Raw genomic sequence first — 13,025 nt, 5'->3', positions numbered from 1 at the left:
AACCACAACTAAAAAAACGCCGAAGCGAGCTTTCCATCTTTCACCCAGATGAAATTATTGCTCTCCAGTTGTCCATTCTCACCCAATTTGCGAAAGGTTGCCCAAAGGATCTCACCATCCTTGATGTTCTCCCCTCGCTCAAGGCTTGAAATACCGGAAAGCTTTTTGTTTCCTTGCGGATAAAGAAAGCTCAAGGCAGTCCTGTAATGTGTGCGGCTGTCGTTTTTCTTGTTTCTTGCAAAAGAGCCCACCACCAATCGTCTTTCTTTTCTTGTTTGTGTGTGTGTGTGGTGCAAACCGCAGTGGCCGTCGCTTTGCTTGCGCCAACAACAACACACCTCGAGTAGTTTGAGGGGGTCATGTGTTCTTCATCTTGCAGGTTGTGCCTCTTTTTTCGTCGTCGTGTCCGAGAACCAGACAACAACAAACAGACAAAATCAGCAAACCAGCTTTTGTTCCGCGTGATTAAAAAAAACAAAAAAAGAAGAACCATGATGTCAGGTTTGCCGGATCATGTCCCAGATCCCACCCGTAAAATCCCCCAAATCTCACTCTCTCTTCTCTTTTTCTTTTCTCATTCCCACCATTGGAAAAAAAAAATCTTGAGATGATCGACAAACACCCAGAGATTGAGGTGAGCCGTGCGGCGTGGAAATTCCTTTCTCGCTCCTCTTTTTTTGTGATTGTTTCGCACATTCATGTCGTTCCCACCGCCTCATTGGTAACCCGCTCAAATCCCAGTTGCCATCATCCCGAGCCATTAAAACAACGACGGTGGCAGGAGAAAAAAAAGAGCCAGATCCCCCTTGTGCGCTGCGCAAAAATAAACCAGGCCCCCAGTTCCTCTTCGCCGATCCGTCGAGTTGTTGCGCGCGCCATCTCCAGAAAAAATCTATGTACTATAACCCGAATTCAGGTAGAAGTCAAATCCGCGCGTGGATCCTTTATCGTCTGTCCCCCGATTGTTGATTCCCCCGGAACGCCATTGCAATGCTGACAAAAAAAGAGAAAACAAAAACAGCAAAAATACAAGTTTGGGTGACCGAAAAAGGCGAAACCGATGGGCGGTTTTGTGCTAGTCGCCGACGGTCGGTGATCAAGTGCTTTTTGGGAGGGGTATGATATTCGTAATACTCATTCGCGGCCAGAGGGTTTTCGGTAAGGGTGAAGTGGGGGGTAATGTACAAGTCGTTCACATGGGTGCCCAAAGTGGGATGGAAAGTCCACGTGCCAGGCGCAGTGATGAGACGAAATCTACATCTTGCGGAAATCTGGCGGGCAAAGTTAGTACAATGACGTCATCATGGAAACTGGCAATCACATGGCAAAACATACCCTGCAGCACGGGATAAATCATCTCGAAAGCTTGATAGATCTCCTCGCGAACTTTCGCGCCTGTGAGAACAATCTTGCCGCTGACGAATATGAGGAGCACAATCTTGGGCTTGATCATGCGGTAGATGAGACCGGGGAACAACTCGGGCTCGTAGGAGCTGAAGTTGTGATGCTTGGAAGCAAGACCCTCCAGACGGATGGGGAACTTGATGTCGCAAGAACCCACAATGTTCTGGATCTTGAAGTCGGTGAACTTGGCGTTGAAGCCGAGCTTCTGAATGATACGGGCATACTTGCGGGAAGCAAGCTTGGAGTCATCTTCCGACTTGGCGCCAGTGACGACCATCTTGCCCGAAGCAAAGATCAAAGCGGTGGTCTTGGGCTCACGGATACGCATGATAACAGCGGCGAAACGCTTGGGGTTGTACTACAGCATGTTAGACCTGGCTTGGCAAAATTGTTGACGATAAGGTCATGGAGCAAAGTCGCTCAAAAGAGCTGTCTGCCCAGACCAGATCGCAACACGTACCTCAGCATTGCGAGCGTGCAGCGCAATTGTCTTCAGGTCCAGACGGCAGTCAAGATTGACAGTCGCGACAATGTTCCTTTGGAGGTCAGCCTACATTTATTTGCAAAGCAATGCAAAGGTGTTCCTACTGAAGAGTGGGTGTGATACCACTGGGTCCAGCTGAAGCGGCGCCCGGCGTCGCAGCGGGGGTCGCGGGAGTCACCCCAGCACCGTTGGTGGTTTGGACGCCCGACTGCTGTGCGCCATTGGCGACAGTGCCATTGCCCGCGACCGACTGGTTCAGATCGGCATGTCCGGTGGGGAAGGAGAGAGAACCGGGGGCAGTGAAGGCTTTGGCCTGGGCAGCGCTCGTGGGGTGGGTTTGAATCGCATCCATGATTGCGGTTGTGAGATCTCAAAGCGACTTTTTAGATGACTTTGTCTGCGCGCGAACTAATCTGCGGGGTAGAGCTGTTAGATGACTTCCTGAAGCGTGCAGATTGTGATAATGCGCAAATAAAGAGTGCTTTGTAGTCGCAGAGTGAAATGGCAATTTACGATCTCGCGGTGTTGTTTGGCGTAAAAGACGGAGGGGGGTCAGAAGCGGCCAATTTATAGTTGCGCCGTTGAGGGAAAGTGGGCCCGAGCGTTGTGGTGGTGAATTGGCAGTTTGCTCTGTTGTCGGCGGCGGGGTTGTCGAGGCAGCAGCGAGAGCAACTCGCAAGAGTGCGGGAGTGAATGGAAGCAGAGAGGTGAGTTTCTTACCGGAAGATGGGAGATAAACAACCTAATGTCTCCCCCTCAACTACTGTTCGCCGACACAAGCACCTGAAACCCGTCAAGACCTCTCGACCGTCGACCAAATATTTACTCGATGAGATGACGAAGTCGTGGCTGTTCTGGCGACGACGAGAACGAGAACGAGTTGATGCGATGATGTATCGAGGTGGTCCACACTTTCAAGCACACGGCAGAGAGAGAGGGGTCTTGTCTTGTCTTGGGTTTTGCACTGTGACCTGTGCAAATGATCTTGATCTTTTCTTTTTGATTAAGGTGGTCTTGGTCGACGACGACGGAATCGATCGGGTTCCTGTATCGACCGGGAGTCTAAATGAGAGTATTTGGCTGTGCGTTGTGGCTACACAAGGCAGAGGCAGCGAGGAGTGAAAAGAAAAATGGGAAGTTATCACGACAGCGAAGTTCGTCGGGGTTGGCGACGGTTGCTTACGCTATGGTGCGGGAAGTGTGGCTGGAGGAGAATATGTGGGGCGGCAGAACCGAGCAACTTCTTCCAAAGGGCGAGCAAGGTGGGCGATGGTGCCTTCTTAAATATTTTTTGTCTGCCAGCCGTGTCTGCTTGCCTCAGGCCAACAAGAAAACTCAACCAGCGAATCAGCGGGCGGGGACGGCACACACGGGCCTCCTTGATGCCCCCTAAGTAGCGGTACTTGGCACATCCCCACAACTCTAAAACACGCCCCCCTTGTCACTGCGCCGTCACGAAGGGCCCTTTTGCTCTTGCATTTATCAACCAAAAATATTGATGATGGCAGCATTCTTTTCCTCTTTCCTCTAACAACAGCGATGTAACAATATTCAACAAGCACCGCAACAACTCTCACCACCATGTCCGGCCTCGCCCAGCGCCATCATGTCCACACTGCTCTCAGCCATGGCGAGCCTGACTGAACCAACTTGGCACGCAGCAAAAACTTTTCAACAAGACCCTTAGAATGACGATGAGGACATGATCGCCACTGCCAAATCCAAGCCATGAAACCTCTGTCGCCTCTGTCCATCACAGCCCAACCACCAGAGCCTGACGCCCTTTTGCCCACGCCGGAACACATGGCTATCGTACACGGACAATGGCCTTTCAATACGAGCAAGCTTTTCATCGCAGGAGCCACAAACCCATCACGCGAGCCAAATCAAAGAGCCACAGCGGCCTTTTGGCTCAACTTTACTCCTCTCTTGTTGAGTCCAGGCGGTTACACCTCGGTTGACGATGACGCGTATCGACCTCTTTGCGGCGACAGACTTTGTTGTAACTTTCAAGGCCACCCCGAGAGCGCTCTCAAGCTTACACCCACCAACCCAGGTATGCACATCACGGCTCGATCAACGCCAGCGACATCATGGCATACCGAAACCCCAACAATTGCACGGACTCGAGGTTCGACATTTGATGTTGCACATCTTGACAGCTTTGTCCAAACCGAGTCCCAGTCCAAACAAACGGCTGTAGCTCACATCCCGGCACAGGGCTCGGGCGCAATCGCTGTCCGGCATCTTGCCTGAAGTACTGGTACATGTCCCACCCTCACCCAAGCCACTGGTGGGCCGCCCTGTTCAAGTGATGACTCACACAACAACATCTTGCGCAAACAGAGGAACTTTTGACCCCGATGCGAACAAACACCATGGCGATAACACCGACTTGTTGCTGGTGATCATTTTTTGTCCTTTTGTTTTGCATCTTTTTGAAGCTTTTCCTTTTCATTTTCGTGCAGCGACATCACTCATCCATCCTCATTTCATTTTTAGGATCGACACATGCACCGAGGTGGCCAAGGGGGGCCTAAAATTCAGCTGCGGGTCAATTGCGCCACCCACTCACGTTCAACCAAAGAGAGCCCGACCACAACCCAACTCCTTCTGGCCTCTTCCTCCTGGTTCTCTCTCACATGGCAGCGTTGTGTCGACACCGACTTGAGGACGAAAGCCATGGATGCACACGATCCGAAAAGGCGGGATCCATCAGGCTACAGGCTGCCCGCATGGAGGTCCTTGAGAAAAGCTGAGATGGTTGGCACGACTCATTGGTTCTTGATTGTTGCTTTTTTACACTATCTTGCGTCTGTCCGGCATCCAGCATCAACGATTCGTCGCGATAAGGGGATGGGCTTTCCTGTCGGGCTGTTTGTTAAAGCTACCCCGCCGTGGCTGAGAGAGTCCGAGGCACGGGGGGTGATAGGGCGCTGATTGGCTGCATCGTGATTTCGCAATTTTGGCGTTTTCACATTTGCGGCGCGCGTAGGGGCAGCGCGTCACGATTGCAACACCATAATTTCCCCCATCACCAAGCTCGGAGGACACAGAATATCGACGATGTGGGTGTGCTCATTATGATGATGGCTCTGTGCAGATGTCATTTTAGCTTTAAGCCGGACCCGGTGTCACGGCACGGGGTTAGGTGGGTCGTACAATAGTCGGTCTGGTTTGACTGTTATCACTGGCGTTAGGCTTATTGAGTTTGTTCAAGAGGAGTCATTCTTCGATCCGGAGGCTTTGGCTTTGGCAAATCAATAATCCACAGAAAATCGACTCTGATAGGTGGCATTTGACTTGTGCAATACTCCGGCCATGAACCATGAGCCATAGCCATGGTTGGTATGGGCGTTGGCTAAAATCTACCAAGTCCGGCATTTATGCCAGATATGCTGATTTATCGGCATGTAGTTTGCTTTAGCAACTAGATACCTTGAATAAACATATGTATCGTCTGACATTTAAATGTAATGGAATTGTTTGTTTCGGCGGAGAAGGTGCTTCGAGACCATCTCTTCGTTTTGACTGCAGACAGAGTCTGTGATAGATTTCCTCTTGTCCAGTCTGACCTTCTGGCGGCGACCATAACTTGCAAATGCTATTGAAAGACTTCCAACACAGCTCACACATCTATCCCTAGCTCTCTCTATGCTTGTGCCAAAGCAGTGCTTCTCCAAGACAGGAAGTAGAAGGCCATGCCGCATCTTGTGTCAGCACCTGGCGGAAATATCTTGATCTTCGATGTCATCAAACACCTCAGCTCAGTGACGGCCCCACTTTACGGCCAGGGTTTAAATGGGAAGCAAGCTGCTTGGTGGGTCATGTGAGTCGCGGTTGTCTCGCGTCTCTCCTTGTCCTGGTGGATTTTCGAGACGCGTCTCGGCCACCCACACACCCACACAAGCCACAAAGCACCACCACAACCTACCACTATCCGTACCAGCTTGGGCAAACAGACTTCGACGGTCCACCACTTGATGCATACCATCACCGACACGCGCATGCGACAGCCTGCTTTCAACATGGCGGAACAGCATGAGAAGGCCCCATTGCTCGCCGACTGCGCTATCGCTTTCGTGCAAAGCAAGCAGCTCTCGAGCCAGCTAATCTCCATTGTTCGTCCCGTTTGTTGTCCAGCTTCGTCTGAAGAACCCAAGCAACTTACTCAGCTCGTAGCTATCCGATGTCGCAAGAGAACACGGCGCCGAAGTGCTAGAGCCAGATCGCCAGGGAAAGATCCGGTGGAAGAAAGCCACCCACATTATTTCGAACACGATTGACTTTGAAGAATACACCGAGTCGCTGGCCGCCATGGTGCCCGTGGTCAAGTCGGACTGGATCAGAGTCAGCATTCATCGCAGAAAGCTGGCGCAGTTACGGCCCTACTCGCCAGATCCCCGCATGATCTTCTCAAGCGTGACCGTCACTTGCGCCGACATCCCAACCCTAGACAGGGAGGCAATCTGTGGTGGCGTTTTGGCCCTCGGGGGCATGGAGTCCAAGGATCTAAACAAGTTAACCACCCACATTTGCGCTCTCACACTGGAACACCCAAAATGTCAGGAGGCGCTCGAGAAGAAGTTGAAGGCCAAGATTGTCCTTCCTCATTGGTGGGTTTTGGTGTGCAACTGTTGGCACGGGCACCTTCTAATCATACATCTTTAGGTTCGACGACTGCTTCCGTCTGGGCAAACGAATCGACGAAGGTCCATATCTCCTCCCCGACCCGGAAGTCTTGCGCACTGCCTCCGAAGAACCGGTGAAAATCCCAAGTAGCCAGCAACTTGAGGGTGCTAGCTCTGCTGTCCCCAGTGGCCCATACGAACCGCAGGGGGGGGAGAAGCTCGTGGTGTTTTCGCAGAAGAAGGTTCTGTTGGGCGACGACCTCCCCATCAACGACTCGACCCGTAAGACCATTGGCGAGAAGATTGCAAGAGGTGGAGGCGAGGTTGTGGGGACGGTTGAAGAGTGCAATACCTTTGTCGGTCACTACCGTGATGGCGAGCAATATGTCAGGGCTTCGCAAATGGGCAAAGACGTCGGCAACTTGGCGTGGCTCTACTATTTGATTGTGTACAACGAGTGGACTTCGCCGCTTCGGCGCTTGCTTCATTACCCAGTTCCAAGAGAACCTCTGCCAGGATTTAAGGACCTAAAGATCACACTCTCCAACTACGGTGGTGAGGCCCGTATCTACCTGGAGAACCTCGTCACGGCTGCCGGTGCTACATATACCCGAACGATGAAGGCAGAGAATACACATCTCATCACGGCTCGCCTGCATAGCGAGAAGTGTGAAGCCGCCAAGGACTGGAACATCGAGATCGTCAACCACCTCTGGATCGAGGAGAGCTATGTTGCCTGCCAGGCTCTGGCTCTCAACGACGACAAGTACAAAGCATGGCCTCGGCGAACGAATCTTGGCGAAGTTATTGGCAAAACCTTCCTCGACGAGACTGTGCTCCGCAATCTGTACTACCCAGGAGGAGAGGAACACATGGATGCGGCAGCAAAGAAGAAGAAGAGAGTGGCCGCAGCGGCGCAAAAGAACGCGCTCACCATGAACCTGGACAAGGACTTTGGCACCATGCAAGACTCGTTCATGACGGATTCGAGCCCAGCGCCTGCTGCACCGGCAACGGCGAAGAAGGGGCGAAAGCCAAAGGCGGCGGCTGCTGCCGCCCCAACCGCGCCCAACCTTGTCACGCCAGCCAAGGGTCGTCATCTTCGCACAGGGAAGGAGAATGATACCCCCTCCGTCCTGTCAAGCGGCAGCCGGAATGCCAAAGCAGCTGCGCTCTCCAAGCTTCAGGACATTGCTCCGGATCTGGCGTTGTATGAGAAGGAAAAGAGGAGGCCATTGAAGGATGGGGTTTGGGGTGGTAAGAGGGCGATGGATCAGATTGACAAGGAGAGAAGCACGAGAAGCTCTAGTCCGGACGGCCATGCTGATGCGGATGATGATGAAGAGGAAGAGGAGACCGGTGAGAAGAGCAGGCCGTCCAAGAGGCCGAGGTTGTCGCTGCCGAATGTCGCGATGAGGATTTGCGCGACGGGGTACAAGAGATGGGTAGGGAATAAGAACTTGGAGGATTCGGACCGGGTAAGCTTGCTTCCCACATCTCTTTATCGAGCATTGCTAACACCTCCGCAGAAGAAACTGCGCAACCTCGGCGTCACCCTGGTGCAAGACACCCAACCGTGCGACTACCTCGCCGCCCCCAAAGTCGTCCGCACGATGAAATTCCTCAAGTGCCTAGCCAAGGGCGCGGAAATAATCAACACTTCGTTCCTCGACGCCTGCCTCGAGACGAACAAGCGTCCGCCAGTGGAGGACCACTTTTTGGTTGACGAGGAAAACGAAAAGAAGTTCAACATCAACCTCGGGACGTCTGTCGGGCGCGCGCGCGCGAATAAAGGGAAGCTCCTGTGGAATGTGCCGATTTATTGCACGGCGGACATCAAGAACGGGGTGGAGAATTTTAAAGCCATTGCGGAGGCGAACGGGGCGATATTCAAGATTTATAGGGCGAGGAGCGGGACGACGATCAAGCCGACGACGGCGGAGGAGGATGGGGGGGCGGACCCGGACCCGGTGTATTTGCTGAGCGGGACCACGCCGGGGGAGAAGGCGCTGTGGCCCAAGTTTGAGGAGATGGCGGTTAATGGGCACTGCGAGCCGAGGGTGGTGAATGGGGATTGGTTGTTGGATGTGGCGATGAGGCAGGAGTTGACGTTTGATAAGAAGTATCTTTGGAAGGGGCAGGAGGAGGCCGGGAGGGGGGACGTGATGGATTGATTTATCATTGAGCGAGTTATGGTGAGGCGTTTTTGGTGTTGTTAGCCGTTAGGTTAAGTTCAAAGTTATTGTTTTTGGGTGGGTTACAAAAGAAGAAGGAGAAGAGGGTAGTAAGTGGATGTACATTTAGGGATTCGAAAAGGAATGAAAGCGTAACACATAGATGTTGATATTATTATGTGCATGTCTCATCGTGCTTGATTAAACCCAGTATATATATATATATATATATATATATACTTGGGTAGTATGTGTTTGATAATACACAAGAAGAGCTGTGATGTGGGCTCTCTACAACACCAAAACGGTGTTTTTGTTCAAAATACCAACCCATAACGCCTGAACCATCGCACCATGCCCGCTAATCAAGAAAAAGAAAACCACTAGAACAAAAGAAACTAAACCTGTCCATCCCGCAAACTTGGCGGTCTGCTGGAATATACTGGTGGGTGCTCCGGCGCCCTCCACCCATCAGATACAAGATAGGAATCAGGATCAACAGACGACACGGTCTCCATTGACGCTCGAGCTCTGACCGACGGCGCTGACCTGTAGCTTGGGGGACGGCCGGCTTCTGTTGCTCCGGAGCTGGATCGGGAACGGTACGACGGCGGTGGTGATGGGCCCCTGGATGATGAGGAGACAGGAGACTGGGAACGGGATGGCTCGGCAGCTGGCGGGATGATCATCGTGCCCTGCTCGATGTCGACCGCACCCTCCTCCTTGGGGTAGACCTCGACCTGTTGCTGGTTGGTGGCGCGGCGGATGTTGCAAGTGGTGGCGATGATGGAGGCGATGTGAGACAAGGCGGGGATGGCGCCGAGGGTGAAGATTGAGTCGAGGAGGGCGCAGGTTAGGTAGCGTTCTTTGTTAAATTGGCCTTTGCCAAGGTAGGTGAGGATGCCTTGGTTTTCGTAGTCTATGTAGGTGTTGGTGGGTTGTGATATGTTGGCGTGGCGGGGGGGGAGGACTTACCAAACTTGCGGGGGACATCGTAGCAGTAGTTGGTGTAAGAAGGATGCAAGACTCGGAGGATGTGAAGGAGGGACCATGCCATGAGCAGATCACCGAAGAAGGTGTGGATGCCGAAGAGGCGCCACTTTTTGGGGTCGAGGTTGCGGAACATGAGGGAGAAGATAAAGGTTATGAGGATGTAGATTAGGTTAAGGAGAGACTTGGAGAGAGGTGTTAGTTCATGGTGCACACCAAGGATGTACAATGGCATGAACCTACCAATGCCCGCGCCCAGCGCATGCCGGCTTTTGATCGCTCATCGTCACCTGGGGAGGCGTACCATGCCCACATGCCATTGTAATAGCCAGTCTGGTCGAACAAGAAGACTACGGCGTGGAGATGGGCAAAGTAGGCCAGTTGACAGGTACGGATGGCGGTCAGCCAGAGAAATGGCCAGTTGCGACGACGGCGGCCTGACTTGTTGCAGCATGAGGTGGTGCTACGTTTCTCATTCTCGTTGTTGCTTTGGAGAGTGTCAGTAGCCATTTCGTTGGTTGTGGCGGCGGCCTGAAGAATAGTTTCTTCTTCTTCTTCTTCTTCTTTCTTCTTGCAATAGAGACGAAAGTAGAGAATGGCGACCATTATCAACACGCCGGAGGCCGCCGCGTGGACAGTTACAGAGAGGTAAAGTTGTTTGTTGGGATCTAGGCAGCAATAAGATGGAATGCGGCTCTCTGAGAGAATCTCACAGTTGCTGGCAGTTGTTTTTCCAGTGAATAACTGAATGAAGGGAAAGGGGGGTGGCCAATCACCGAGGGGCTTGGCAGCAATTGGGAGGCTGTGTGGCTGTGTTGGGATGACGCGTCTCCTCAAGTGGGGAGACTCTCTCTCTTTTCCTCTTATTCACTTGTACGAAGAAGATAAGATGGCGCCCAGAGATGCATCTCTCATCAGAAAGCCTCGCGACGGCAATAATTACCACGAAGCTACTACCATGACCTGAAACACACCTTCTCTCCCGAACCGGAGCTCGTCCAGTCACGACAACATCATGGAGATGCTCGTGTTCCACCGCAGATCAATCTCATTGGGTAGCAATTGGTGAAGATTCCCTGCTTGCTTGCATGGAAAAGGAAGAAGAGCTCGCAACAAGCTGGTGCCGTAGTGCCGCAGATGTGGTTCTTTTCGATGGCCGCTGAATGGCTGCAACCCTGCTGCCAACCCATCGCCAACCTCTCCTCACAGCGTCCCCCGAATAGGGCAGATGTGCCCAGGGTACACAGCCCCTCTCTCGTTTCTCAGCTCTGGACTGGACATCCACATGGGATGACGGTCTTTTTTGTTTTCTATTTTTTTTTGTCCGAATGCTCTGGCATTGCAGTTGTTCTTTTGCAGAAAGAACCTCGCTTGTTAGGTTTATTCTGCCTTGTCCACCACCATAGTTTGGTTGGTGAAGGAATCAATGATGGGTTGGGGGTCATCTTCAAGATGGCTTGCCATCGCCCGAACACTGCAGCTTGCTGCGGCTTTAGTATCGACCGCTCTACATGGCTTCAACACCATATGGATTCATGTCAAGAAGCTCGGTATGACACAGCACATGGTCATCCTTGAGCTGTTGGTATGTTTCCTTCTGTCTCCAATTGTCCCACCGACCTAGCTCGAGTTAAGGCTGACACCTTGTCAGATCGTCCTCATCACCGTGTACACCACCATCGCCATTTTGGTTCAACACTACAACTGGCGTTCCATAACGGAGCCATGGCTGGTTGCTTTTGTGGTTCTCGACTTGATCTTTTGCGCCATGACGATGGCCATCATATCCTTGCTTGCCTGGAATGGCCTTCCTGTCAGCTGTGTCGGCCTCACGCGGCCAAAGGAGTATCTGGCCGGCGATGCCCCGAACGGGTACCCAAACGGGTTCTCGACTAATGGCTTCACTGACGGGAACCAAAACATGCCCGGGGAACTAGACAAGTTCTGCCCTCTGGAGCGCGCATATTTTGGGTTCGCCCACGCTTTGGTCTTCTTTTACATTGCGACCATTGTCCTCAACGTCGTCCGCATCTTGGAGCTCAAGTATATCAAGATTGGCAATTCGGGGGAGGACGAGGAGGTAAATCTTAAGGCGGTCAAGGACCTCGAGGCGCCATCACCCATCTCCAGCACCGCAAGAGTCGATCTGGCGCCACCAGCACCACCAAGCGAAGGCATCGTTTCACGCACTGCTTCTCTTCGAAGCACCACGACGGCCTCAACATCGCGCCCCACTTACTCGGCGGTTCATGCTCGGGCTCACACAGCCGCCATCCCACGGCGACCCGTGGGAGCAGGCGGTGCGGTGCCATCGCCACACCGACGGCCGCAGTCGGATGCTCTCAACCGAGTCTCTTTGGACGAAGATAGCGATAATGCCGAAGCAGCGTTGGTTTCAGACGGCATGAGGCATCAGCACCGGCAACCACCTTCGAGAGACTACGTCCCTCACCCACCACATCAACAGCAGTACCCGCACCCACACAATCACCACCGGATGCCCAGTTTGCTCGAGGAGGACCAGATGACGACCACGTCTGATATGGACCACGCGTTGGTGTCGGATGGGATGAGGCCATCAGCACCCATGCTTCCACCGTATGAACCGGGCAATAGACGGACCAGTATAGGTGGTTAGGGTGGTATTCTGAAAGAACGGTCAAAAATGGATGAATTGATGATACCAATTTGCTTTTTGGGTTTTGGTGTTTTGGCGTTGGGGAAGGGATGGGATTGACTGGTCGGGATGTGATGAGCACAGCATGTCGTGCGCGGGATCACACGAGGAGGAGTGCGGCCCGTGGAGAAAACATGGGACACATGTCTAATTTCAGCTTGATTCAATGCTTCACTTATACAGAGGGGGTCACACTGTGTGTAATGGGGGATTCGTGGCCTCTGAAGATAGTCGAGCGACGCTTTCGAGACAATCGAGGGGTCTAAAAAGATAGTCAAGGGGCATGCCCATCATTTTTAAGACATTGACACTTTTGTACCTGCTCCAACCTCTCCCGCGCTCTCCGTCCCTATGCCAACTGTCGCTTTGGCCTCCTCAGATATTTCCGCAATACTTTCCCAAGCTTCTCACGTGCCGGGGTATGAAGAAAGAACCGGTCCAACTTTTTATATCCCGCAGGTAGCCACATGTCTCGACCAGCCATCCGACAGCCTCTTCCTGATCCTGAATAAACCTCTGCGGGATGTAATCGGTGTATTTGGACCTGGGCCCAAATATATATACCCTTCCAGAGGGGCTCCAAAATGAAGATCTTGAACAGAAACGTAGGAACCATCCAACAAGACCAAATCCGAGAAGCAGAGTCCAAAACATGACGCCTCACT

General features: G+C 52.5%; 5 protein-coding genes across 5 annotated transcripts; 2 read left to right on the top strand and 3 right to left on the bottom strand.

The window, feature by feature from the left end:
* Positions 1–39: 39 nt before the first annotated feature.
* tbp1 (TATA-binding protein (TBP)) lies at positions 40–2,240 on the bottom strand (the record flags this gene model as incomplete). Its single annotated transcript, XM_062879175.1, has 4 exons — positions 40–1,271; positions 1,336–1,762; positions 1,865–1,940; positions 1,993–2,240. The coding sequence occupies 4 exons, from the start codon at positions 2,238–2,240 to the stop codon at positions 1,255–1,257; spliced, it is 768 nt and encodes a 255-aa protein (XP_062732323.1). The 3' UTR covers positions 40–1,254.
* Positions 2,241–2,258: 18 nt separating this feature from the next.
* Positions 2,259–3,517, bottom strand: QC761_0066890 (uncharacterized protein; the record flags this gene model as incomplete). Its single annotated transcript, XM_062872654.1, has 4 exons — positions 2,259–2,301; positions 2,715–2,950; positions 3,072–3,277; positions 3,466–3,517. 4 exons carry the CDS (start codon positions 3,515–3,517, stop codon positions 2,259–2,261), a joined length of 537 nt encoding a protein of 178 aa, XP_062732322.1.
* A 2,224-nt stretch (positions 3,518–5,741) lies between these two features.
* Positions 5,742–8,778, top strand: ESC4 (regulator of Ty1 Transposition). Its single transcript, XM_062879176.1, has 4 exons — positions 5,742–6,009; positions 6,071–6,504; positions 6,560–7,997; positions 8,049–8,778. Exons 1-4 carry the CDS (start codon positions 5,872–5,874, stop codon positions 8,691–8,693), a joined length of 2,655 nt encoding a protein of 884 aa, XP_062732321.1. The 5' UTR covers positions 5,742–5,871; the 3' UTR covers positions 8,694–8,778.
* A 313-nt stretch (positions 8,779–9,091) lies between these two features.
* Positions 9,092–10,577, bottom strand: QC761_409000 (uncharacterized protein; the record flags this gene model as incomplete). Its single annotated transcript, XM_062879177.1, has 3 exons — positions 9,927–10,577; positions 9,669–9,867; positions 9,092–9,612 (listed from the first exon to the last, which is right to left on the bottom strand). Exons 1-3 carry the CDS (start codon positions 10,287–10,289, stop codon positions 9,092–9,094), a joined length of 1,083 nt encoding a protein of 360 aa, XP_062732320.1. The 5' UTR covers positions 10,290–10,577.
* QC761_409010 (uncharacterized protein) lies at positions 10,265–12,321 on the top strand (the record flags this gene model as incomplete). Its single annotated transcript, XM_062879178.1, has 2 exons — positions 10,265–11,268; positions 11,335–12,321. The coding sequence occupies exons 1-2, from the start codon at positions 11,110–11,112 to the stop codon at positions 12,319–12,321; spliced, it is 1,146 nt and encodes a 381-aa protein (XP_062732319.1). The 5' UTR covers positions 10,265–11,109.
* Positions 12,322–13,025: the final 704 nt, after the last annotated feature.

This window comes from Podospora bellae-mahoneyi, chromosome 4 (genome assembly GCF_035222275.1).
Source record: "Podospora bellae-mahoneyi strain CBS 112042 chromosome 4, whole genome shotgun sequence".
In the NCBI taxonomy this organism is placed as follows: Eukaryota; Fungi; Ascomycota; class Sordariomycetes; order Sordariales; family Podosporaceae; genus Podospora; species Podospora bellae-mahoneyi.
The sequence above is the reverse complement of the archived record's forward strand: the minus strand, read 5'-3'. Positions and strand labels throughout refer to the sequence as shown.

Bases quoted from the DNA above. Each gene is read 5' to 3' on its own strand.
- ESC4 (XM_062879176.1), top strand. From the start codon at position 5,872: ATGCATACCATCACCGACACGCGCATGCGACAGCCTGCTTTCAACATG. The intron at 6,010-6,070 runs GTTCGTCCCGTT...CTCAGCTCGTAG, and splicing joins CGAGCCAGCTAATCTCCATT to CTATCCGATGTCGCAAGAGA. The intron at 7,998-8,048 runs GTAAGCTTGCTT...ACACCTCCGCAG, and splicing joins ACTTGGAGGATTCGGACCGG to AAGAAACTGCGCAACCTCGG.